Genomic DNA, 27,628 nt, shown 5'->3' with positions numbered 1-27,628 from the left:
AAAAAAAAAAAAAAAAAAAAGAAATTGTTATTTTTTTTTTTTTTTTAAGAAAAAGCAAATTTCCTAAAACTCAGGTCTGGCTCTCTATATTTTCTTAAATTTGAACAGAAAATTCTCGATATATTTCGATTTCTTTATTAATCATTTAAAATAACAAACCATTAATAAGATGAAGTCAGAACAAGAAGAAAAATAAAAAGAACACTTTTGAGATTTTTAATTCCAAAAAAAAATAAAAATTGCAAAATTAGTGTGAAAGTGCGTCTTTTGAAGAAAATGTGTTTCCTGGGGCTGGTGAGATGGCTCAGCACTCAAGAGCACTGACTGCTCTTCCACCCACCCACCCACCCACATCGTAGATCACAATCATCTACGATTTCAGTTCCACCTTCTTCTAGCCTGTGTGGGCAGCAGGCACATACATGGTGCAGAGATAAATATAGGCAAAACTCCCATATCTGTCTATCTGTCTGTCTGTCTGTCTATCTATCTATCTATCTATCTATCATGTGTTCACATAGCATATACACATACTCATGGGTACTAACACACATGCACATCTGTGTATGTAACAAATGTACATTAAATGAGTAAGGAAAGACTACCTTGACTTGAATCCGTTTCTTTTGGGCTTTGGAGCCTTTCCTGGTATTCCAGTTACGACCCTTGAAGTGTTCCAATCTTGGACATGTTCTGCCAAAATTCTCACTCTCATCATCGCTAGATGCTAATTCTGACTGTAAAAAGTTAGGTAACATAAGACTTACATAAGAAAGAAAAACCTAACTCGATTGATTTAACTTATGTTATTTCTTAAGAGTGATTGATTTTAGTGTTTTTTTTTCCTTTTCAATGACTAAGTATTCTAGTCAACATTCTCAATTGTTCTCCCCAGCTAGAACATAAGCGGTCAGTCAGGCATGTGTTCACCCGACTTAGTGTTTCATCAAATGTGTCTGCTGAAAACTTACAGTGTTTTCTGTAGATTTTCAAGGATTTCACAAAAGATAAAAGTTCATCCAAACATACGGAAAACCTTTGAAATCAAGAAACTAATAGAGCAGTAACAAATTTTAAAAAAGCCCTCCACTGTTCTTGCACAATAATACAAATGGAAAGTTTAACAAATAATTTTAGTTTGTAGGAATAATTTTCACAGAACACAGCAAAACTATCACAACTTTGTCTGAATTGTAATGTACTTTTTATAAGCCACTAGTCATTTTGGGTAGAGCAGAATGCCAAAGCAAGTTTTTTGAGTGAATATATGAGTATACAAGGTTAATATGGATTGGTGGGATTTTTAATTAACTTTGTCCAAATGACCCATTAGATAGAAGCTCTACAAGATATAGCCTGCAGATGTTTGCTGCTGCAATAAAACAGAAATGAAAGACAAAGATACTATCTTAAGCATGAAGCAGCTAGAAGCCCCTAGCTTGGAGGAGACAGGACAAAGTCTCATTCAAGACCTCAAAGTGCAGAGGTGCAATTGCCCTCCATGGGCCCTGTGCGAGCTGTCTATTCTGGACAGCACCCATCTCGCCCAGTTTCCTTGCTAGCTGTGGTGTCTAAGCACTCTCAGGAAGCTTACCACACACAACTCCTAACGTTTAGGCTAAAGGCTGCTTTTTTTCTTATCTTGACTTCAAAAATTACACCTTCTTTTTTATTCTTTCTTCTTCTGTTTCTTTATTATTTATACTTGTTATCATCAGGAAAGTTTATAATGAATCAGTTTCTTTAGCAGAAGTAGAAATTCTAATCACATAAGATATGGTGTCAGGGGGCTGGTGAGATGGCTCAGTCAATAAGGGCAATGCCTGCTCTTCGGAAGGTCCTGAGTTCAAATCCCAGCAGCCACATGGTGGCTCACAACCACCTGTAATGAGATCTGATCCCCTCTTCTGGTTCGTCTGAAGACAGCTACAGTGTACTTACATATAATAATAAATCTTTTAAAAATAAATAAATAAAAAAGATATGGTGTCAGCTGTGTGGTGGTGGTGCACACCTTTAATCCCAGCAATCAGGAGGCAGAGGCAGGTGGATCTCTTTGAGTTCAGGGCCAATTTGGTCTATATGAGTTCCAGAACAGAGAAACCTTGACTCAGAAAAACAACAACAACAACAACAAAAGATAGTGTCTATTGTTCTGCTAAGCATATACCTGTAAGATCAACTATACTACTTTTTCTTCTGTGCATGCTTTTTCTTTTATTACTTAGCCTAAAACAATTTAGGTTACTGTGGCTGAAAAGATGATTCAGTGGTTAAGAGTACACATTGCTCTTCCAAGGTCCCGAGTTTGGTTCCCAGCACCTATGCTAGGTGGCTCCAACCATTGTAATTTTAGCTCCAGGTCCTCTGATGCCCTTTCTTGCCTCCCAGACACAAGCAGACACAAATAGACACCCCCAGACCACTAGGAATAAAAATGCCTGTAATTTACTTACACTGAGAACTCTGGGCTTTTTTACAACATGGATGGGTGAATCAACTTTGTTGTTTTTCTGATCCTAGATGAAACAAACAAACAGTTTAAGATATAACACAGTCAGGAAGGGGAGCATGGCTTCACCTGACTGTAGCACTGTGGGGGGAGGAATAACTTACCTCGGGGGACTTTAGGACATTTCCTTTTGGTTTTTTAGTTTTTCTCAGGAAAACATCATCTTCGCTTTCACTAGTTAAGTGTTCAACTATAATTGAAAAGTGAATCTGGTCAATAGTTAAAGTTACTCCAACACAATTATATTACTGATTACCATAATTAAAATTTCCTAAATTTCTTATTCGCATTACTTATTTATCTTTGTAAAAGGTCATCGGGCCAGGCACGGGAGTGTCTATCTTTAATTTTAGTATTTGGGAGGCAAGGGAGGCAGATCTCTGCGAGTTTGAGACCAGTCGGTCTACAAAGAATGAGTCTAGTTCTTAGACTCCATGCTATGCAGCTCACAATGGGCTGCCAAGGACAACCAGACATGTGGCATATGTTCACAAAGACGTGTGTGTGTGTCTGTATACACATACATACATATACACACACACACACATACACATATATATGTATATATATATATACATACATACATAAATATATATATATATATATATACACATAAACTTTAAAGTATTTTGAAAAAGAGAACAGAGGAGAACAAAAGATATTAGCTTGCTGATAAATACATATTTAAGAGCCTGGAGAGAAAGCTTAGTAGTTAGAGAATTGGCTGCTCTTACAGAGGACCAGGGTTCAATTCCCAGCACCCACATGGCATTTACAACTTTCTGTAACTCTATTTCTAGGGAATACAACACCCTATTCTAATGTTCAAGGGCACTACATGCATGTGGTAGACTTTTACTTGTACAAGCAAAATACTACTTACATACAGGAAATAAAAATAAACCTCTAAAAATATGTATTTAAAATGAAGCCCCAACTTACAAAATGTAAAGAGAAAAGACATATGTGCTTTTTTCAGGCCATGGCTTTTTTAAAAATGAAACATTTACAATGTGTGGGACATCTGTAAGGCCCAGCACACATAAGGAGGTCAGAGAGTAACCGGTAGAGCCTGTTCCCTAGTCCTCCGTAGCTGATCACAATTCCTCTCAACCCGTCAGTGTAGGATAGACTTCATTCCTAACGTAAGCCTTCCGTGAAGCTGGGCTGTGGGGTGTAAAAGGTGGGGTGTAGCTCAGTTGACTGAGCAGGCACAAAGCTTCCTTGATTTCCATCCCCAGCACTGACAAACTGGGAGTGGTACTAAATAAATCTGCTGTGGCTGCCCAAGCCAGTAATCCCAGTATCAGATGGGTAGGAGTGAAACTTCAAGGTCACCCTCTGCTACACAGGGAATTCAAAGGTAGCCTGGGTACACAAAAAATCTAAAATACTTTTAGTTAAATATAATGTGTGTGTGTGTGTGTTTGTGTGTATGTGAAATTAAGCATTTGAACCGGAAGACCCGGGTATGGTCTCTAGAACCTATGATAGAGTTTTTAGGACAAAACTCCTAAAAATTATCCTTTGACTTCCACACACTCCCAACTGGCATGTGTGCACCCTCATTCTACACACAGTACATACCATACGCACTGTTGTGGTTTGAATGGGAATGGCTCTGTACATTCCTGTGTTTGAATACTTGGCCCCCAGTTGTTGATGACACTTGGAAAGGATTGGCAGGTGTGGGTATTAGAAGAGGTGTGCCACTGGGGACAGATGTCAAGGTTTATAAGCCCAGGCCACTCCCAGTTAGCTCTGCCTTGTGCTTGTGGATCAGATGTGAGCTCTCAGCTTTTTTCTAGCACCAGGCCTGCTTGCTGCTATGCTTCCAACATCATGATGTTTATAGACTCATCCTCTTAAACTATAAATGCCAATAAACTCTTCTATAAGTTGCCTTGGTCGTAGCAGCTCTCTACACAGCAATCAAAAGGTAACTAAGACAGGGTTGGAGAGATGACTCAGCAGTTAAGAGCACCAGCTCTTCTTCCAAAGGATCCAGGTTCAATTCCCAGCACCCGAAGGGCAGAATACAGAGCTGTCTGTAACTTTTTCCTGTGTGACATCCTCATTCAGACGTATACGCAGGCAAAATATCAATGTACATTAGGAAGGAAGGAAGGAAGGAAGGAAGGAAGGAAGGAAGGAAGGAAGGAAGGAAGGAAGGGAGGGAGCGAGAGAGGGAGGGTACTAAGACAGGCTGGTACCTGGAGTACTACAGATGTGACAGGTTTGACCATGTTTTTGGAGCGATGTGGAGGACTAGTAGGGGATTGGAAAACCGTAGTGTTGAGAGCAATGTGGATTCTGGAAGCACAGCGCAAGGACACAGAGGGTAACAATATTAGCAAATGGAATAGAGACAGCTGGGGGCACAAGAGTCTTTGCAGCCACAGAGCACTAGGAAAACCAGGATTAAACACCCTGGGGCTTCTTCTTGGAGGAGATAAAATGCCTCTTCTCCTGCCTGGAAGGCTGGGAGTGGAGTTTGCTAGACTCTAGGCTGTTAAACTACAGAACCCACCCTCATGGTCACATGAACTTTGTAAAAGAGTTTCTATGCGGTCACCCCTTAAACATTATTGCACAACTGGAATTGGACTGACAGACTGTGCTGCCTGGAAACCTCTCCCCAAATCGTACTGAGTTTTAAATACGCTGACATGAACTTCCTGGGATTAGATTCCCCAAAATCTCTTTGTACAGGTGCTTCCCTGTCTGACATCTGCAGGGGTCCTCTCTAGAGACCGTTCTTGGGATATTTTAGCCATGAGCATAGCTAGCCTAAGACTGTGCCTGAGGCTAAATTGAAGTGCTTTTGACTACCCTTGCAACAGACATTTCAAGACCACCCAGTCTGACTCGGTCACATAGCCATTATTGGTCACTCTTATGCAAGTGAAAAGGGGCATCAGGGTATTTAATGTGGTAGCCAGGGTTTGTGTTGAAAGAGAGAAAGAAAATGAGAATAGAGGGAGTGGTACCCTCAGGGAGAGGTGCTCCTGAAATAATCCTGCTATTTGTAAAAAGAAAGGCCTAAGAAATGATCTGTTCCTAAGGAGCAACAACAAAGCAAAACTGGCAAATATGATTCAAGGAGGGGGCCAGGTTTCAGCCCAAACAGGCATCAGAACTTGGCAGTATCCGCCACGTGGTTTTGGCTTTAGAGTGAAAAAAGATGCAGTAGTAAAGGGGTTGTGGAATCTCCCACAGCTTAGGTAACTTGCTAAAGCCAGGAGGGTGGCAGGGGAGTCCCTGTATGTAGGAGAAGCCATTATGTGAGGCTGTGAAAGCGAGACCTGGATTGGTTTGGAGATCCCAAGATGTTAAAGATGCCAGAGCTTGCCAAGGAGATCTGCAGATGGGTAGTAGCCCAGGAGAGAGAGAGAGTTTTGTAGTTAGCAAAATGGAAGTGTGGAGCCATCTGAGCCTTTTGGCACTGGACACAGTCTGGGGCTTGTTTTGGCCTTTATTATTCCCCAATTCCCCCCCTTTTGGAATGGTAATATATATTCTGTGCCATTACATGTTGAACATATGTAATATACTCTTTGATTTTACAGAGAGTTACAGTTAAGAGACTGCTGTGGGTCTCAAAAGAATCTTTGGACTTTGAAACTGTGTTGGTACTGTGAAAGACTGTGACAACTTTTAAAGTTAGACTAAGGGCTGGTGAGATGGCTCAGTGGGTAAGAGCACCCAAGTGCTCTTCCAAAGGTCCAGAGTTCAAATCCCAGCAACCACATGGTGGCTCATAAAGTTGGACTAAATGCATTTTGCACTGTGATAGGGCTTCAAACTTATTGGATTCAGGGAGTAAAATGTGGTAGTTTGGATGAGCATGAACACCACAGGCTTGTATGTTTAAATACTTGGCCCTCAGTTGGTGGAACTATGTGGGAGGGGTTAGGACTGGGGCCTAGTTGAAGGAGGTGTCACTGGGGGGGCAGGCTTTGAGCTTTCATAAGCCCAGGCCATTCCCAGTCAGCTCCCTGCCTTGTGCTTGTGGATCAGATGTGAGCTCTCAGTTGCTTCCCAGCAGCAGGCCTGCCTACTGCCAAGCTCTCAGCAGGATGGGCATGGACTCGCTTCTTAAACTGAAGGCTCCAGTGAACTTCCATCTATAAACTGCCTTGGGCATGGCATCTCCTCACAGCAATTGAAAAGTAAAAAGGTGAGGTATACACACACACACACACACACACACACACACACACACACACAATTAAATGAATGCGGGCTACTAAGTTTGAATTTCCAGTACCCAAGTAAAAAGCCAAGCATGGTTGTGTATGCCTGTATCCCCAACACCAGGGAAAGAGGGAAGCAGACACTGAGAACCGCTGACCAGTCAGCCTGGCTGAAAGAGTTCAGTGAGAACCCTGAATCAAAACAGGCAGAGGGTGACAGACACACGTGACATCGTCCTCTGACTTCATGCACATGCACAGGAGTACAAATCTGCACACTCATGTACATGAAAAGCACATCTTCCAAACACAGTCATGATTTCACAGAAGTGAGGAAAAAAAAAAAGCCCTGACCCAGGGGTTGACAGCAACCTCCATATCCTGAGCCAGGCCCATTTGGTCACACTTGGATTCCTGGCTCACAGAAACCCAAGGAAATAATATTTTTGTTGTTGGGGGCAGGTCACACTGTAATACCACACACATCACACACATTTTGGTATCAAGAAAGAAGAGGCTGCAACTACAAAAACCTAAACCAATGAAGGAGCTTAGGAGCCAGACCATGGGTACCAAGTGGGACGATTTTGGTGGTTTTGCAAAGGCTTAGAGAATGTTTACAGAGAGGATTAATGGTTTAAGAGAAGTTACTGGTGAGAGCTCAATGGAAATCTTCCTGAAACAGGAAGAAAGGAAATCTCTTAAAATCAAGTCAAGAAAGTTTAACATGGTAAAATTCAATGCCCTGGTGAAGAACTCATACCCAGGATCCAAGGTATAAGCAGCCGATTCTTGCTGATACAGCAAAACAAATGAGACAAACTCCTTTTAAACTGGAAGCAATTGGAACTTACTGTTTTTGAAAATCCCCAGCCTTTCTAGATGACAAAAAATACTAAAATTAAGAAATCTTCCATTCAAACATCAAATTCAGGAGATAGCCAGGCCAACATGAAGCTTAGAGTCTGCCAGCAAATCCTTGAGAAAGACCTCCAGAAGGTCAAAGGTGACACACAGCATGGTACCTAGCAGGCAGACAAAAGGCACCTTGTGTTTTTAAGGGATGCTCCTCAAAGACACTTGCAGGTCTCCTTCTATGGGGCTTAAAGAATTATCTTCCAGTATCTCAGCAGAATGTCAAAGTAGAGAAGGGGGCTTTTGTTCACAAGGATTTGTGAACAGAGAATGTGATGAAGTTCTCTCCGAGAAGATCCACCAGAAACCAATTCCTCATGATTGCTTAAGATTTCTCAGGGTTGTATTAGCAGAAATGCACCGAGTTACAATTGAGGTCTTTATATGCTCATGTGTACATCTGCAGTGTTGGGGACGAACCTATAGTTCGGCATTATGTCACACAAACTCACTGAACTATATCCTGGAAAACATGGAGATCAGTCACAGGCCAGAGTCCTAATGCAGGACCTCCCAGTGGCAGGCTAGGCATGGGCACATAGATTCCTATGTATTTCATGGCCAACACCTCCTGAAGTAGCCTGGTGGATGGAGCCTACCCATGTTCTGACTCTAACACCACTCAGCTAAGACATTGATAACATTGAGTTACATTATATATTCCAACTGCTCTTTTTTCATCATCTTCTAATGATATGAAGCCAGAGTGAAACAAATCACTTAGCTACAGCAATCATTATTTCAGGAAGCTTATTTTTTAATTGCCTCAGTGGCGTTTTAAGGAACCCTCCTCCCACACCAAACATGCAGAATGGTAAAAAAAAATATTAAAATCTCTTTTAATTAGGTGAAGCAAAAAGTACCAGTTACAGATTTCCTTATTAATAATTCTTTTATCTATATGCTGTTCATTATATTGTGTGTAAACAATAGTTAAATACAAGGCAAGGAGAAGTTTTAGTAATACAAATAATATAAAACTAGAAAAATGACTGCACCTATCAATGAGGTGTAATAAAGATGTTATTAAACAGGAATCGAAGGCTCAGAGGAACTATATAACTCAGGGGTTCTCAACCTTCCTAATGCTGCTGTCCTTTAATACAGTTCCCTATGTTTAACAACCTTTAATCATAATTACTTTTGTTGCTATTTCATAGCTGCAATAATTGTTATGAATTATAATATAAATATCTGTTTTCTCATGGTCTTCAGTGACTCCTGTGAAAGGGTCAATTTAACACACCAAAGGGGTCATGACCCAAAGGTTGAGAGCCACCTAGTGAGAACAACCATAACTAGTGAGAGGAATGTCAGAGCAGTCCCTAAACTATGTTTTAGAAATTAAATGTTATTTAACAAGCATGGTAGTGTATATGCCTGCAAGCCCAGAGTTTGAGAGGTAGACACACACAGGAAACTCAAATTTACAGCTACTCTGAGATGCTGTTCTCTTGATCTTGTGGTCTGATATTAGCCTTCTAAATATTATATAAGCACTCCAGCCCCTCAAACTTTCCTTTGTCTCGTTAGCTTTAACACCTCAATTCCTTATTACTTCCCACACCTAAATTATGTGTACAGCCTGGAGGAACCAGGCGGAAAGTCAACAATACCCAGGCATCCTTTCCATTCTAATCGAACTCAACAACTTTTCACTGCCTTCTCCACATCTTATACAGCCAGTATCTTGGCAGTTATTGCTACACTTTACTGGCATTTTCCAAATGTCTTACATGAGTTTCACAAACAAGTAATTGGGCCAAATCTCACACTTCTTTGTGTATTTGGCAGTAAATAGCACAAAACATTCCTATCTCCCAGCAGAAGCATCAATACATATGTAATTATCTAATTTGCTACGTACACTGCGAACAATTAGTTTTGGAGTAGTACAGACTTACTTTTGGACCGCGTTTCCCAGAAAGTCATGCACTTCAGAGACATCCTTTCTTACCTTCAATGGGCCGAGGGGACTGATGCACAAAGAGCCGATCACTGCTCTTCGTCTCTTCTACAGAAAATCCTAGATTGTCCAGTCTTGGGTTCAATGCCATTTTAAAACCCTGTCCACCTGCTTTCTCCTTGGTAGAGTCTAGTGTCTTGAACATGTGTGCTCCTGTCTTGGAACTCGTGTGTGACTTAGAAAGCGGTGTACTCATGACTCTCTGCTTCACTGGCGAGGATGGGGCAAAGTGGAAAGAAGTACATTCCTTATTCTGTGCCCAAGGGGACCACTGCGCTTCTTCAGTTGGAATTGGTGATATGGCTCCACCCAGTGGACCTGAAGCTCCACTGGCATCCTTTATCTCCTTATCAGAATGCCTTCCAGACACATCAGCTGCTCCCAGGAATCGAGTACCTGCTGGGATTTCATCATCTGAACCTGAACTACAAAATCCTAAGTCAAAGGTAACAGAAAATAAGTCTGCAGAGCAATCAAAAGTCTGTCTGTTGGTCTTCAGCTCTTCTTGTCCATCCTCCACATCTTCATGACATTTCCAACTCTTGGCATCATGGATGATTTGGTCTTCAGGTTCAGAATCATCATCTAACAACAGTTCGTCAGAAATTAAGAAGTGAGAGACTGGAGGCATTTCACTTGTGAGAGTTTTACCTGACACACAGAGGGGCCGACTGATACCGTCGAAGGGAGGAAGGGCCGCCCCATTTAACTCTTCAGTACCATCTTCAATATTCTTCAAATCATCTTCAAATAACAGTAAGCTCTCATCTTCATCCGTGAACAAGACTGGGGGTTCACTATCATCATGGCTGTTCTTACCAACGAAATTATTTTCAAGGTTTACTTGTATTTGAGCACAACTGTTAGATACTGAATTTTGATATTTAATATTATGGCCTTTACTATCAGAGTCACAGAAAGAGGACTGATCGGAAACCTTATTATGAGTTGTGCCAGGGAGACAATATTTTTCAGCAGGATGACTAATACATTTTGCTGAATTCAATTCTAAGTTTTGTTGAGAATTCCCAGCGGAGTGTGATGCCGGAGACATAGGTCTAGGGCTGTGTTCATGCTCTGGGTGGGGTGAGCAGGACATATTGTCAAGTTCAAAACCCTGAGTAACATCATACTCCAAGTCTGAGAGTCCACTGAGAGATGGGGGAGAATGGGATAAAAATTTCTCCACATTAGCTATTACGTCTTCTGTCATGGGCTGACAATTATAAAACTGCTCAGCAGCTCTATCGGTGTACAGCTCTTCTTCCAATGGAAGAAACAAATTTGATGATATAGATTTCTCATCACTGAAACTACTATAACCAGAATCTAATGAGTACCTGGCATGTGATTTATTTGTGACCTGACACTCCATTTGTGATGTTCCTGAATGGTTATCATCTTCAGTGACAGCACCCAGGATGGAGATGCCACCAACATCTGCCATCCTTTCACCACTGGGTGGGCCTACCTGGGAAACAGCTTCGTCAGGGGAATGTCTATTAGTGTCTGAAGAATCTGAATCATCCTCGTCCTCATCCTCATCCCCATCACTTTGCTCACAAATCTGGCCTGTTCTCACTGCTCTACAAGCTTTTTCCCTTAGAGAAGTCATTTTGGTCCATTTAGAATCCCTTTGTTTAACAGTGTCAGCACGCTCTTCCTCAGGCTCTATCACTGACACGGAGCCTCCTGCATCTACACTCGGTCTACACGAAGACTTCTTGTGAGCTCTACTGGCGACACTGGCTACATTATTATATCCATTCCTAGGAGTGTGATATTTTGAGCAGACATCTTCCATTTGTAGAAAAGGTCTAATTTTCAACTCATAGCTGCATTCATCCTATAAAACAAGAAACAGCAGAAAGTCAGAAAAACAAAATAAGCCAAATGAGTTTCACTCTGTACTATTTTTCTAAAAAACTCTATCATTCACATGATTTTGTTTGAAATCCCCCAAGTTCTAACAAATCAAGAAAAAAAAAAGTAAATGTCAACACTCTGAAATCACTGGCTACTTTTTAATCTCAAGACACAGAGCCACCATAATGGCTAGTCCTTTACAGACCAGCTTCAATTGGTATGTAATGTTACGGATACCTAACATTTAATTAAGAAATTAATTTCCTAAAAGATATACACATAGTAAATTTAAATTCTCAACAGTAAACCAAGAGAAGCCTTGTTTGTTTGTCTGGTTTGCTTTCTGAAACGCGGTCTTGGCTCGTAGTTCAAGCTAACGCATCCTTTTACTCTCTCTGCAGTGCTGGGGTTACAGGCATGAATCACAACCAGAAAAAAACACTTTCTTAGTACCCCTAGAAACAATCAAAGCTTCGGATATGATTCCATTTTTAAGTAAAATTATCAACCAAGACGGTTTTAGAAATTTCCAACCAATAGCTTTCGCAGGGCTGCAATCTCCACCTTCCCTGCCTCCGTGAGAACGTTTCTTTGGTCATAATTTCTCTGCTGCCCATAAATGTAACTAGTCACCTCTCTACATTTCTGAATAATAAATAAAGCAATTGTTAACGTCAGCAATATCTGTTTCCTGCTAGTAGATGTATCCAGAGAGATAACATTCTTTGGTGTCTTCAGTTTGTGGTAATAGGGCCTAGAAGCTAGCTTCAGATACAGAAGGCCTTCAGTAAATGTGTTAATTTGATGGTACATAATTTGCTAAGATCTACAACTCATTTATCCACTTAAAAGTATTCAAGATCACCCCCCACAATAAAAGCAGCTACAAATTGTTAAACACTGATTTTGTGCCAATTACTGTTTAAATTCCTTACATCATTTTTTTTTTAAAGATTTATTTATTTATTATAGGTAAGTACACTGTAGCTGTCTTCAGACACTCCAGAAGAGGGCATCAGATCTTGTTACGGATGGTTGTGAGCCACCATGTGGTTGCTGGGATTTGAACTCCGGTCCTTCGGAAGAGCAGTCGAGTGCTCTTACCCACTGAGCCATCTCACCAGCCCCTCCTTACATCATTTTAATACAACAGTCCTATGAAGCAGGTATTCATCACAGATTTTATACTTGTGAGATGCTCACTATTTGACTCCCGTGGGAAAGTAAAAAAGAAACCATTTAAGAGTTGCCACCACAGCTCAGTGTATGTAGTATAAAGTGTATAGTAAGTTGTTTACTTTGCATGCATGAGGCCCTAAGTTCAATTCCCAGTAAAGAATAGCAAAACAAACAAAACACTGTTGAAGAAATGAATGACTCCAAGGGTTGGCTGTGGTGGTGTATCTCTTACTCCCAGCGTCTGAGAGTCAGATGCAGGAGGATCATTCTGAGATCAAGATCAACTTGGTAAAGATGGAGAATGGAAAACAGAGACTTCCAGGCCAGCCAGACCTACAGAGTGAGAGCCTGACTCAAAAAACTTAATAAACAAACACAACAACATCAACAAAAATTAACGATTCTCTAACCCAACACCAGCATACAAGAGATACCATACAACAGACATGATGGACAATAATTTTAGAAATCAAAAATCTCAATGTATCAAGAATCTTTTGGATATTTCAAAAGATCTTCTTCTTCTTTTTTTTTTTTTTTTTTTTTTTTTTTTTTCGAGACAGGGTTTCTCTGTATAGCCCTGGCTGTCCTGGAACTCACTTTGTAGACCAGTCTTTATTATTTTTAATTGTAAAAATTACTTTATTTTGTGTATGGGTATGAGGGCAAATGCCACAAGTCTATAGAGGTTATTGGATCTCCAGGAGCTGGAGCTACGGGCAGCTGTGACCGTCAATGTGGGTGTTGGGAACCAAATTCAGGTTTTCAAATCTTAACCATTGAACCTTCTCTAGCTCCTGTAACAAGAACCTTGAAGTGGCTTTATAAATCACTCAACCATTTAGAATTGAACTGTAACATGGCATTTAGATAATGTTCTTCTCACACTTAATGAAGTCTATTTCTTTTAAGGCAGAAAGTTCTTTACTGAGATATAAGGCACTATAAATATCTATAGCTATAATTAATTTTAATAAATACTTTTGTTTCTTGTAACAATGACTTCAAATTTCTATTTAAGGTTAAGGGCTGGGAATGTAGCTCCACTGGTAGAGTGCTCGCTTAGCACACAAGAAGCCTTGAGCTATATCCCCAGGACCCAGATAAGAAACATAGAGGTGTAGTCTTGTGATCCCAGCACTGTAGAGGTAGAAGCAGGAGGTTTAGAAGTTCTAGGTTGGGCTGGAGAGATGGCTCAGTGGTTAAAAGCACTGACAGCTCTTCCAAAGGTCCTTCAAATCCCAGTAACCACATGGTGGCTCACAACCGTCCATAATGAGATCTGACGCCCTCTTCTGGTGCATCTGAAGACAGCTACAGTGTACTTATATATAATAATAAATAGAAGTTCTAGGTCATTCTTGGCTACATATGGAAGTCAAAGCAGCCTAGAGTACATGAAACTCTGAGACACACACACAGTCACACCACATGCACACAGACACACTACATACACACAGACACACTCACATATACACCAAAGAGCAGGAAGAGCAGAAAGAAGAAGAAATCAGTAAATGATATGCACTCTTCTTTCTAGTTTCATCAATACACAAGCAAGATACAAGCAGAGCCAAACAACCAGGAGTGGTAGCATGTGCCTGTAATGCCAGCCCTCAGGACACTGAAGCAGTTAAGCACTGGAGTTTCAGCTACATAGCAAGACCCTGTCTCCAAACACTGACAGAGGGAGGAAGGCAGGAAGAGAAAGGATGAGAGAAGGATTTGGGAATGAGGAGAGAGCTCTAAGAATCTGTACCTCTTCGTGTCTCATTCCTTCTATTATTTGCATAATGCTTATAAAATGGTGGCAACGATCCGAATGGCCAACTTGATATGTAGGAAGCGGATGATCTTGCCAGACACTCCATTCAGAGAGAGAGAGTTGGTGAATTCCAGTAGTTGGGTCTTGAGTCTTCATTTAAAAAATAATGAGAAATGAGATTTCACAAGCCAATTTTAAAGACATGCTTCGTTACAAATAACAAACTTAATTTAAACCACTTAAATCCACATAGGCACTCTCAACTAAAACCCTCAAGGAAAAAACAGGAAAATAATTTTATAAAGTATAAAGTTACTTTTTAAATTATATTTAAAATTAACCATCTGAAGTTCTATAAAACATGCCATGAGCAAATATTTGAAAAAATGTTTGGCTTTAAAAATCACTACTTTGCTAAATCCCACAATATAGTGTGGTGGCATCCACTGATCCCTGTTGAAGTGATCCCAACTCTTCCTGCCCACTGCCATATGTCATTCTACCTGCTGGTGACTAACACACACCTCCATTGCCAGAGTGAGAAGCCATCATCCCTGGGCATCTTCCTCCAGCTTTCTCCTAGTACACTAGACCTGGGGCAGTTCTCGCCACTGTGACTGAGCTCACCAAGCTTGTCCATGGAAGTAACTAGCATCCAACTTAAGTCTTGACTAAAGTTTCAGAACGACACAGCAGTTTGCACAAGGCCCACAGGGCAGTATAACTCATGCTAGTACCACACAGTGGGTCTAAGCACAGCAGGGAACTAGCAGAGCACACTGTGCCATCCTGGCCATGCAATGTTACGAAATCAAACTACAACCTGCAGAAAAGGCAGTTATGTGGAAGCAAATGAAGAGAAAGAGGAGTCCTTAAAGGGTTGACTTTGGTGACTCCCTTTATAACTGACCATTACTGTAAGTGAACTGACATTCCAAGCACAAGCACTGCACACAGCCAACTCACCGCTCTGTCCTCCTGTAAAGATGGGAAGTGAGACTGAGGCAATGCCACTCCTTTAACCTTGTCACTGTCTCCTAACCTATAGAATCTGTTCCATAGGTTAAATTCCTCTTCTGATAACAGCCTGTCTTCATTCGAATTACTAGCTTTTATTCCTGGAAGTTGAAACAATAGTTGGGAAGAGGTTTAAAGTAACCTGCAAGACAGACACAAAATACATAGTACTTCCTAAACCCTATCTGCTTCATCTATTTACTTCCAGTTCTGCTAATCCAAGATCCTATTTCTGAGCTGGGCGGTGGTGGCGCACGCCTTTAATCCCAGCACTTGGGAGGCAGAGGCAGGTGAATTTCTATGTTTGAGGCCAGCCTGGCCTACAGAGTGAGTTCCAGGACAGCCAGGGCTATACAGAGAAACCCTGTCTTGAAAAACCAAAAAAATAAAAAAATAAATCCCATTTCTGGAAACTAGAACTAGTCACATAAAATTACTGTGTATTGCTTCTCCATTCTACTACTGCATAAGCTTCACTCACCTCTTTGAAAGGGTCTTGTCCATGTAAGTGCTAACCTTAGCAGTGGGTTCATTAGTGGAGCAGAGAGCTAGGTGTCTGGCTCCTTTTGGGCACTCATGTAAAATCTGTTGTGAAGCTGAGTTAGACTGACTTCCACATGAAAACTAGCAGCAGCGTAGATAGCACTATCAGCATGGTCAGCTGAGGCCTCAGGAGAGGGAGGACCAAGAGGACCAAGAGGCGTGGAGGCTTACGTTTTCAGTAGGGGAAGATGGGAGAAGAAAGATACAAGGCGGTGTGGGGGGGAGAGAGTGTGAGGTAGAACTGTAGTCCGACTCAGACAAAAAAAATTCCTCAAAGGTTACTAACATAGGAACTCAGAAACTTTGGTTTGCGCTATGCCTAAATACTGCGCAGGAAGTTTTAGAAAAATGACTTTTCTGAAAACGTTTTCCCATCTGTAAAATTAAGAGCTTTATAAGTAAATGATCTTAGGGGCTCTCTTACTTACTCTAATTTTTAAAGATATTTTGATTTCTTTTTCTTTCATGTGTATGGGTGTTTTTGCCTACATGCATAGTTCACTGCCCCACATGTATATCCGTGTACCACATGTGTGCAGTTCTAGAGGAGGCCAGAAAAGGGCACTGGACCCCCAGGGACAGGGAGTTACAGACAGTTGTGAGACACTATGTGGGTGCTTAGAATAGAAGCCAGGTACCCTGGAACAGCAGCTAGTGTTCTCAACCACTGAGCCATGTCTCCAGCTTTTTAAATAGGAAGGAGCGCCAATGTTTCAGTTACTTAAAAAAAACTTTAAGACTCTATACCTTGGGGGCTGGTGAAATGGCTCAGTGGTTAAGAGTCCCAACTGCTCTTCCAAAGGTCCTGAGTTCAAATCCCAGCAACCACATGGTGGCTCACAACCATCCGTAAGGAAATCTGATGCCCTCTTCTGGAGTGTCTGAAGACAGCTACAGTGTACTTACATATAGTAAATAAATATTTAAAAAAAAAAAAAAAAAAAAAAAGACTCTATACCTTGATGAACTACATATTAATGTGCATGGATGATGATTTATGAAAAACTGCATAGAATACAGTCATAATTTTGGAAAGAGTCACAGGTACCGAAACAGGATTCAGGGGAAAGTAGGAAAATATACACTAGCAAATACTTTATCAATTTTGCTTTGTTTCATTAAGAGAACCTCAAAACTGACCTGGAACCCGCCATACAGCCCAGACTGGCTTCCAAATATAACACAGTACAAATGGCTGTGAGCTACCAGGTGAATGATGAAAGGCTGCTGTGGTGGTATCCTTCTACATGAAGGTGAGGCAGTCCTGGGAACACACATGGAAAGGGAAGTATCTGCCTGGTGTACTTGTAGGGGAGAACTTCCCTCTCGCTTTGGCATGCAGTAGACAGTGTGAATGCACACAATCTAACCGAATGCTTAGAGGTCTTCTTTTTAAACTTTCAGTTTCCCCGCTGAGTGTCTGGCACTCCATGTCACCAGTATCTTCTCCTGTCACACCAATAATTTTTGATCTTTCCTAAGACTCGAAACATCTTAGAACATAGACTGAGCTTTTCAAAGAAAAAAACACTGTATAAAGATAGGTTATGTGTCAGACAGTGGTGGCGCACACCTTTGATCCCAGCACTCAGGAGGCAGAGACAGGTGGGTCTCTAGAGTTTGAGGCCAGCCTGGTCTACAGATCAAGTTCTAGAACAGCTAGAGTGACACAGAAAAACTGTGTCTTGAATAACCAAAACTAGATGTTGATGATGATGATGATGATAATGATGATGATCAGAAGAGACAGAAGGAGGGGAAGGAAGAGGGAGAGGAGGATGGGAATGCTCTGTTTCTTTCAGGAGCCAACATCTTCCATTAATTCTCCAAAACAACAAAACAGTGGGAAAGAGGAGAGGCGCTCATGCATGTTCTCCAAACCTTTTAGAAAACAAGAGTTGTTTCTTTGGCCACATACATGTAAATCTACAAGAGTGACTCTGCAGATATTATGGGATTTGGTACTTTTCAAAGAGGAATCCCTAATTGTTACCATAGCAAAATGGAGCATGTACAATACTCAGCTGCGGCTGGCCGTGTTATAAACGAGCATGTTAAGGACAAGATTCCTGCCAAGAGAAGGAACGTGCACAGTGAGCATGGTAGGCACTGTAAGGGTCAAGATGGCTCCCTGCAGTGGAAGAAGGAAAAAAGAACCAGGAAAGAAACAAAGTCAAAGGGAAGGCTCCTGAGTTCAATTGAGGCTCCAGCCTGTTCCGCCCAGGGAAGCACTCTGTGAAAACAGAAAGGAGCCTGAGCTGCTGCAGTCCATGCCCCAGGAATCCCTGGCTCAGTAGATGTACAAATGGAAATGAAAGACCTAGACTGTAAAACCAAAACAGGGGCTACCCAGAACGGGAGGGAGTGAAGAATGTGTCAAGTGTACAAGTTTTACTTACCACCCCTTGAGGAAAATGACCTTCGATGTATACTCCGAGCCTTCTCTGGTTCATAGACACCGTGTGTGATGAACATTTTGTGTAATTCAGGATTGATTTTATCAGGAACCATTCGTGGACTTCCTTGGTATAAATGCAGCATTTGTCTGTTACCTGAAATGGCTTTATAAATATTTTTTTTGTTGGACTGACTCTGATTATATGTCTGCAAAACAAATACAAGATATAATGCTTTCATCGGTTTTGTAGTAATTATTTAGCTATAATAAGCAATATGTCCGAGATATATAAATTAATGTTTATTTTAAACATAAAATTACACTTTGATTCACTTAAGAACTAGAGAATAGAATTCCTATAGTCTTGAATGTGAAAAAAGATCCCTAACTTAGATTCTTGAAGAAAGTCATTTTAAAATCTATTACTGCAAAAGCTTAACAACTATTTGTAAAAAGGAAAAAAAACATGCATATATGTGAGAATCTCATGGAATGAGATTTTTATTGGCTTACTGCTTTTGATATGGCTGACATTTGTACCTAAGTATAAGGTTATATTTGGTGCAAGGGAGACTTATAGGAGAGGAAATGAAGCCTTTACTTCAGCTTGTTCATCTGTCTACAGTTCCACTTTCTTTCCTGTCTCCAAAAACTGAACACTTTGCCCACAGGCATGGGCTGGATTGGATAATACAGACAATCTAGAGCACTTGAAATACAGTGCACATAAAGTCCTCATTAAGTATGAAACTTTATTACCACTTTACAGATCAGAAAACACATACCTAGATAAAGATGTTAAGTAGTCTGGCTAGGTAATAAAATCAGAATGTAGATCCACTATTTGACATGTAAGCATTATATTAGGATCAGTTTATGGGTAACACATATTATAATGACATGAACAGTCTTACTGAATGGAATTCATTTTTCAGGTTGAATTGAAGGGTGAATAAAACATTTCAAATCAGTTTCTAAAAGCTATCAGATGTTGGGAGAATCTATAATGTGAAACTCTGTATTTACTTCCCGAATTTGTCCCAATGTGTTATAAAACTGGTCAGTATTTTACTGTAATAGTGTAAAAAGTGTAATATCATATTTAGAAAGTTCTGGTACCCATGACTATAGAGAATATTATTAAAATTCAAGTTCCTTTTCAAATAGATAAGGCACCAGCACTCCTCAGGGAAGAACTAGAACATCTACCTATACATTAGGTTTTATATACAGTGTGTCAGCTCTGGTGCATGCAGTTAGCTTTTCATTTATTTATTTAGCTAATTATTTAAGATTCAAAAATACTATTAAAGGAAAACAATCTAAGTGCATGGATGTAAAAGTACAGGGAGGGACTGTATACATAGCTGGCTGGGTGAAGTGCTTGCCCAACATACAGGAACTATATGAATTGTGGCAGCACTGGTACACACATTTCATTATAGCATTTAAGAAATGACGGCTAGAAGATCTCAAGTTCTTGGTCCTCCTTGGTCAGAAAGTGAGTTCAAACCAGCCTGGGATAGATGAGATGCTGTCATTAAAAGAAAAGTGTAGAGAAATGGAAAAATAAATACATATTAGCTGTTATATTGTATGGTACCTGAGTTATAATGAAGTACCAAAATGTGTTTCCTCAAATAAGAAAAAATTAGGAAAGTGAATTCTGCCAAGAATTCTTCCTTATACTCAAGACAGACTAAGAATCTAATAACAATGCAGGCACATTTGCTCAGAGTGCTTGGGTTCTGGATGCTAGAAGACTGTTCTTGGGTTGTCTCTTCAATTTCAATGCCAGTCAGGCTTACACAATCCACTTACACGCTCTTCCCGTCCTTCAGCGAGGATAACGACAATCCTGCCTTGCCGTTTGCGGCCAGTTCTACCCATGCGCTGGATGAGGCGGATTGGACTCTTCTGGGCATCAAAGCATATTATAAGATCCACTTCCCCTATATCCAAACCTTCTTCTCCAACACAGGTGGAAACCAGCGTGTTATAGCCACCGTCTCGGAACTGTCTCACCACCTCAAACACAAACAACTCAAAAATCACTTCACGAAAATCTCACAGATTTGCAGAGTTTGCATTTTTCCCCATTCATCTTGAAAAGGTAAAATCAGATTTTAAAGCATTAAGGACATCACATGGGGGTGGGAAACACGGGACACCATAAAATGACAATATAAGCCAAAACAGTGCCAATAAAATGGAAAGAACAATCCTAATTCCTTTGTTTTAATAACAACTATGATGCCAAGTCACTCTGGTAATAACTTTGTTTCTCTACAAGGAAGCCCAGTTTTACTTTTTTGCATCATTGAGAGGAGAAGAGAGCAGGGAAAAAGCCTGGGGCCAATTACTCCTATTTACCGTACCTTAGAACTAAATGTATGATTCTGCATAGCTAAACTAAGAATGGTCAGTCCTGGAATGGTCGTGTGCACTTTAAATCCTAGCATCCAGGAGGCAGATGAGTCTGAGTTGCAGAACAGCTAGGGCTACAAAGTTAAGACCCAGTCTCTAAATAGGTAAGAAAATCACAAAGAATGCCTCAGGTCTGTAAGCCAGCTCAGCATGTCAGAACACTTGCCAGCAAGCTTTGCAACCTGAGTAGGACCTCTGGGAGGGGGAAGTGGAGAACAACCGATCGCTACACAAATGCTGTGATGTGAGAGTCTACACACAATATAAGGTTAAAATAAAGGCTGTAGAGATGGATCAACAACTAAAAGCACCTGCTATTCTTGTAGAAGTCCCAGGTTTGGTCCCCAGAACCCACATCAAGCAAGTTCATAACCATCTATAACTCTAGCTCCAAGGGATCAGACACCCTTTTGATCTCTATTTTTAATCATATGTACGCATACACACACATGCATAATGAAAAATAAAAATGTTTGTAGAAATTGAACTCCTAGAACTCTGGCACCCCACAGGCAAACATGGGCTGCATGCTAGAGATGTAAGAGCAGAACCATTCACCACTAAGCAGCTATAACGGACACACCTGAAACCCTAGTGCTTGGGAGGTAGATACAGAAGCAGCCTCACCTATGTAAACCTGTATCTCAAAACTTCAAAAAAAATAACTGAATGACTAAATGTTTCAGAACCTGTATAAAACCCATCTGATCTTTCAAAATGTGCCTATCCTTATCTTTACTTGCATATTAATTATAAAGTTATCATTTTTTGTTGTTGTTGCAGGGTTCATTTTTATGTTTGTTTGAGACAGTCTTACTATGTAGCTCCTAAAATATGCTATGTATACCAGACTAGCCCTGAACTCAGGCTAGCCCCATCTTTGCCTCCTGAGTGCTGGCATTAAAGATACATACTATAACAACCAAATTAGAAGATGGATTACAACAGAGCTAATCCATTCTATTTTTATTTTATTACATGGAAAATTAATAACTAATTACCTGCAGTTGTTCCCGCTGGGTAAAACCTTTGGTGTTTTTCCCTGAAGCATGGCCAACAAAGGTCATCACTCTAATAACTGGCTGGTGCTGTGAAAGCATTTCTGCAATCTCCTCAACGCTATCTCGGAATGAAGAGAAGATCATAACTCTGCTCTCATGGCATTTCTTCTCAGTGGAGTTTTTAGCTGTGGAACAGGAAATATGCTATGTTTTAAAAGAAGCATTTAAAGCTAAGAAAGTAGTAGATGGCCTAGCATGTACAGAGCCTTCTGCTTAGTGCCTAAGACTGCACACCAAATGGAAGAGCATTGTGAGAGCACCTACTGGAAAGCAGAAGCCTGAAACCACGCACTCATGAATACCTACTTCAAAAGTACTTAAGACATTCAACTCCCTGTTTCTCATTGGCTACCATAAAATCATGGCTCAAGAAATCAGCTCAATACCTGGATCAGTACCTGCCTAACCCATCAATTCAAGCACATGTATGATACTTCCTCTGCACTCCAACTGAGCACCAATCTGCTCCACCTTCACTACAGACCCTGTCTACTCCAAACCCGCTAGCCTTTCCAATTCACCACAATGGCTGATTATTGCAGCCTACATCCCAGTACTGGCCCATGTCTCAGTGCTCAGGAAGAGGTGGAAGGAGCTGCTGAGAGACCACTCCCTCTCCTGGTGTCTCCCAGTGATCTAGAACCACAGCATCACTAAACCTGCTTGAGCTGACTGATTCTCTATTTCCCTCATACTGCCTCAAACTAAGCTTTTCATGTAAAACTGTAGTTTTCGAATTTCATTATTTCTTTCGCTCCCACCTATCCTAACTTTCCAGAAGTTATAAATATCATTATCCAGAGTAATTAGGCTCCACCTCCTCCCTAGGGATTTTACTTTTTTTCAGTTACCACTTTGTCTTAAAACTACTAATTGTGGGCTGGTAAGATGGCTCAGTGGGTAAGAGCACCTGACTGCTCTTCTGAAGGTCTGGAGTTCAAATCCCAGCAACCACATGGTGGCTCACAACCATCCTTAACAAGATCTGACGCCCTCTTCTGGAGTGTCTGAAGATAGCTACAGTGTACTTACATATAATAAATAAATATATATGTAATAAATATAATAAATAAACAAATCTTAAAACAAACAAACAAACAAAAAAAAACTACTAATTGTTACACACCATTCCATGACTTGAAGTGTTCAAGTATAACTTCTTCCAGTTTCTTTAACTTTGGATGACTATAGACAAACTTTTTCTCTTTATTTCCTGAAGAGGGAGAAAAAATAAACAATTTTTTTTTTCTATATAGTCCCATTTAAAAATATGGTCTTGAACTCAGAGACCTGCCTGCCTCTGCCTCAGGCCTGCTGGGATGTGCAGCACCATGGTCAGCATCAATTCTCTGACTGTGGAGTAGCACACACATCTTTTTGAAAGTACGCAGTAGGCCTGGAGAGGTAGCTCAGCAGGTAGGAGCACATACTGCCCTTGCAGAAGACCTGGGTTTGGTTCCTAGCTCTCACCTCAGGTGACTCACAACCACGGTAACTCCAGTTCCTCCGGCCTCCACAGGCATCCCCCCACCACACACACCACACATACCACACACCACACACACATACAAGGAAACACAAACACATACACGTTAATCGTAATAAAAAAAAAAATCTAAAACAAAGAAAAAAAATACATGTTAAAACTTAATTTTTTTGCCAGGTATGGTGGCACACACCTTTAATCCCAGCACTTGGGAGGCAGAGGCAGGTGGATTTCTGAGTTCAAGTCCAGCCTGGTCTACAGAGTGAGTTCCAGGACAGCCAGGGATACACAGAAAAACCCTGTCTTGAAAAACAAAAAAAAATAAAACAAAACAAAAAAAAAACCAAAAAACTTAATTTTTTCCCTTGGCTCTGGTGGTACACAGTTGTAAGTCCAGCACTTGGGAGGTTGAGGAAGGAGAATTAAGACTTCAAGGCCAGCCTCAGTTACAGAGAGTACTCAAGGCAAAGCCTTAGCCTAAATGTAAGTACTCTCTAGATAGCATGTAAGTGCAAACAAAACCTTTAATTTTCATGAAAATAGCATTCTGAGAGAGAATTTAGATAGACTCAGCAAAACAAAAGGGAAAGAAATATATTTTTAGTTTAACTACATCTCAATATTGAGTAGTTCTGGGGCTTTTCACTATAAGTAACTACTACTGATAAAGCCATTTAAAGTTTATTAGCCTTAATAAATTTGTGTACATCAATCGTAATACCCTAACTCACTGAACAAAACACTTAACATTTGGCAGGACTGGCTACAAAAATAGAAGAATGTATACGCAGATGTACACAGAAAGGTAAAAGTTTCAGCGTTAATCTCAATCAAGGAAAACAGCATGTTGTAGTATTTATTTTTCTGAAGGGGTCTTCGATGTTGCTTGGAGCTGCCTATAAGCTTGGGTTGAAGTGAGCCTCCTTCCTCAGCATCCCAAGCTGTCACTGTACTCAGTTAAAACAACACAGTTTTCCCTGAAACACCAGACCTCTCTGGACAGCCGAAGCATCGTTGGCACTGGCTGCTGCGGGACCCCGCGCGTGAGCAAATGCACTCTGCAGGTGAGTGTACAGCTTCATGAAGTCCTCATTTCGGCTGAGCTCATTTTTTGCCCGTGTCATTCCTTCAGGAGATAAGAAAAGGTTTCATAAGTAAAAAGTTACTCCTTAGTAAAGAGAAATGAGACTTTAACTATGAAGCAAACTTCTCCTATTTAACATGGAAGTCAACAATCTGCCCTAGTTCCATATTCACAAGGTAAAGTGTAAACAGAAGTGTCCTTTGGAGTCCACTGTGTTGGATGCTGTTTTGAAGTAGGCACGGGTGAAAGACTAAGGCAGATTCCTGAAGGAACGTTTAGCTGAAGCAGACACAGAAGAGAGAATGCTCTACTAAAGCAAGCACGTGAAAGGACACATGATGAAGGAGTCTTTGCAAATGACAGACATGTATTGGTCGCATTGCACTTGCACTGTGTAGTGGAGCTACATTTGTTAAGACTCCATAGAGAGAAGCGCACCAAAAAACTTCTGATGATGTTCTGCAGTTTCTCGTGCTTCTGTGGACTCAGGCTGACTGGATGCATGTGCTGAGGCAAGACCCAAGGAGGATATGTGATGTTTGGAGGGATATAAGTAGGACTTGCTGGACAGTGCCAGCGGCTGAGCTAGGCTTGCTTATAGAGCTAGCTGTGCAAAGCGTGTGAGTCTCAATCTTCGCAGATCTTCCCTTCATTGAGAGAAGCACAGCTGCGAACTTCTCCTGGCATCCCTCGGGTCCCCTCTACTGGCTGTCTCTGCTAGGTTGTGACATTGCCAGATACTTACGAGGCCCCATGCTCACCAATAAATGCTCAACACAAAAGGAACTCAATAGTATTTAAGGAGATTTTTGTTTCATATTGCTTTGTCTGGGTATTTTTTGCTTTACGGTCTCTGCTGATTGTTTATGGTTTCTGACTTTGTTTTCATGGGTTTGCCTTTCTGTGCACATATGTGTTTCTTTTACTTTTTTTTTAATTTCTTGATCTGATTTTGGTTTTGTTGTTGTTTTGCCTATTTGTTTTCTAAAGAGAAAGAAAGAAGAAGTGGAGATGGTTTGGTTGGGAGGTGGGGAGGATTTGGGAGATGACCAAGGAGAGGAAACAGTGACTAGAATAGACTTGCATGAAAAAACTTATTTTCACTGGAAAAAAAAAAAAAACAAGTTTAAGTGGATTCAAAACCTTGGTTTTGGCTCAATGTCTTGAACCAGAAAAACATGTCATTGTTTCTTTGAAATAATTTCCTATAACTTACCTTTAGTTCCATCCATGATTCCAGAAAGAAAGAAATATAATGACCGCATTCCCATTTGCTGCAGTAACTCATAGCCATGATATAAACTTATGCAGATGGCAAACTCCCCTTCAATTATGCCTTGCTGAATTCCCTGCAGGAAACATGTCAAATTTATCCAGAGAAGAAATGACAATGTCAACTCCATGCCACTGTCACTGTAACACAGTAAGGGTCAGAAGACCGGAATCACCATCTATACTGGTTATAACTTGACAGTTCTACAGAGTGTCACATGACAGGGTATGGCTATGTAAGTATCATGTAGTTTCCAAATAAAGCCCACCCCTTAAAAAAAAGGAATCAACAGGAAACAGGAAATTTTCATAGGTAAATTATTTGTAATATATAGGCTGTTCGTGTGTCCTTTCAAAGTCATTATTAATTAGCTATTGGGACAAGCACTGAGGAAAATATGTGAGCTATGTGGAAGTGGAAAGTATTTGGATAGACTTGGTCTCATGAAGGACAAATATTTTGTTAATTTCTCTCTCTCTCTCTCTCTCTCTCTCTCTCTCTCTCTCTCTCTCTCTCTCTCTCTCTCTCTGTATACATACACCACAGGGTCTTGCTATATGGCCTCAATCTGGCCTGAACTCAGTATGTATGAATATAACCCAGTCTGGCTTCAAGAGGCACATCCAAAAGAGAGCTATAGAAGCTCACCAAGACAGACCTTCATTTTTCTATATTTGATAAAGATACTTACTATTTTCCTCTCTCCCATCCTTCGTTCCCTTTTTCCTTCCACTGATGTATTTTGTTTGTTTAAGACATAGCTCCCCAATTGCTGCCTTAGAACTCTCAGCAACCCAGCAATCCTGCTTCAACCTACCCAATGCTGAAATTATAGGCATCAGTCCCACACCCAGCTTAAATCCAGTTTCTCCCCTAGTTTCTTGCCACAACTCTGCAAACAAGTCCCAGGTGGCCACACATTGAAGACCTCCAATCCCTGTCTCAGCCACATCAAGTGGCTGTCCTGTTTCAATTGCCACTGGCCTGGTGCAGATCACTCTCAGTTCAAAGGACTCAGAGCCAGTCTATACGGTGAACATCTCTTCTGACGTTGGAGATAGTTTGATAGAAATGTTCCCATCCATCCACCATTCTTCTACTATAAATAAACAAGGATCTTGTTGCTCAGCAGGTAAAGGTGCTTGTCATCAAGACTGGTGACTGAGTTCAAACCCTGAACACATATGGTAGGAGAGAGCTTCCTCTTACGTGCTGTCCTCTGGCCTCCCCACACATGCTCTGGCATATATGCAGAAACAAATATAATCAATCTTTCTTTGTTTCTTTGCTCCTTTCTTTCAAGTTTGCTAGAAGGTTTCTTCTGACTTCTGGTATCAAGAGCTGGACTAAAGGTTGTGGCTTTAAATTTTAGTCAGACTAAAGACTGCGTGTTAAAAACTAAAACCTGCGGGTTGGGAGATAGCTCAGTTCCAGCTACACAAATCTGATGGCTCAAGCTTGATCCCCTGAACCCACGTGAAAACACACATATAAGCTTGGCATGGCGGTGTATACCTTTAATCTCAGCAGAGGCAAGTAGATCTAGGTAAGGTCAAGGCTAACCTTGACTACATTCAGAGTTTAGGGCCAGCCAGGGCTATATAGTTCAGGCCCTACCTCAAAAACAACCAACCAGGATGTGATATGGCTATCTATATTCCCAGCACTCCTAAGGCAAAGTGGGAGGTAGAGGCTGGGGGGCCAGCCAGACTGGAGTGTTCACGGAAGCATCACAAACAGCGAGACCCTGCCTCAGCAAGGACAGTCAGGATGAACGGACAGACACATATAACTTAAGTTAACTAAACATGAACCTAAGTTCTAATCATACCTAAGTTCTCTCTTAAAACACTTCTAATACATTTCCCTCTCCCTCGCCCTCTCCCTCTCCCTCTCCCTCTCCCTCTCCCTCTCTCTCTCTCTCTCTCTCTCTCTCTCTC

General features: G+C 40.9%; 1 protein-coding gene across 1 annotated transcript in view; it reads right to left on the bottom strand.

Moving 5' to 3' along the window:
* The window catches only part of Fancm (FA complementation group M), a 56,681-nt gene that overhangs the window by 13,665 nt on the left and 15,388 nt on the right, over window positions 1-27,628 (bottom strand). The window contains exons 5-16 of the mRNA XM_029541166.1: window positions 25,632-25,764; window positions 24,323-24,457; window positions 22,972-23,058; window positions 21,786-21,970; window positions 20,179-20,385; window positions 18,359-18,563; window positions 15,366-15,517; window positions 14,394-14,549; window positions 9,581-11,435; window positions 2,617-2,702; window positions 2,457-2,519; window positions 606-737 (exon numbers count right to left, since the gene is read on the bottom strand). Coding sequence (XP_029397026.1) covers window positions 606-737; window positions 2,457-2,519; window positions 2,617-2,702; window positions 9,581-11,435; window positions 14,394-14,549; window positions 15,366-15,517; window positions 18,359-18,563; window positions 20,179-20,385; window positions 21,786-21,970; window positions 22,972-23,058; window positions 24,323-24,457; window positions 25,632-25,764 — 3,396 coding nt within the window. The remainder of the gene's footprint in view (window positions 1-605; window positions 738-2,456; window positions 2,520-2,616; window positions 2,703-9,580; window positions 11,436-14,393; window positions 14,550-15,365; window positions 15,518-18,358; window positions 18,564-20,178; window positions 20,386-21,785; window positions 21,971-22,971; window positions 23,059-24,322; window positions 24,458-25,631; window positions 25,765-27,628) is intronic.

This window comes from Mus pahari, chromosome 7 (assembly GCF_900095145.1).
Source record: "Mus pahari chromosome 7, PAHARI_EIJ_v1.1, whole genome shotgun sequence".
NCBI classification, from domain to species: Eukaryota; Metazoa; Chordata; class Mammalia; order Rodentia; family Muridae; genus Mus; species Mus pahari.
The sequence above is the reverse complement of the archived record's forward strand: the minus strand, read 5'-3'. Positions and strand labels throughout refer to the sequence as shown.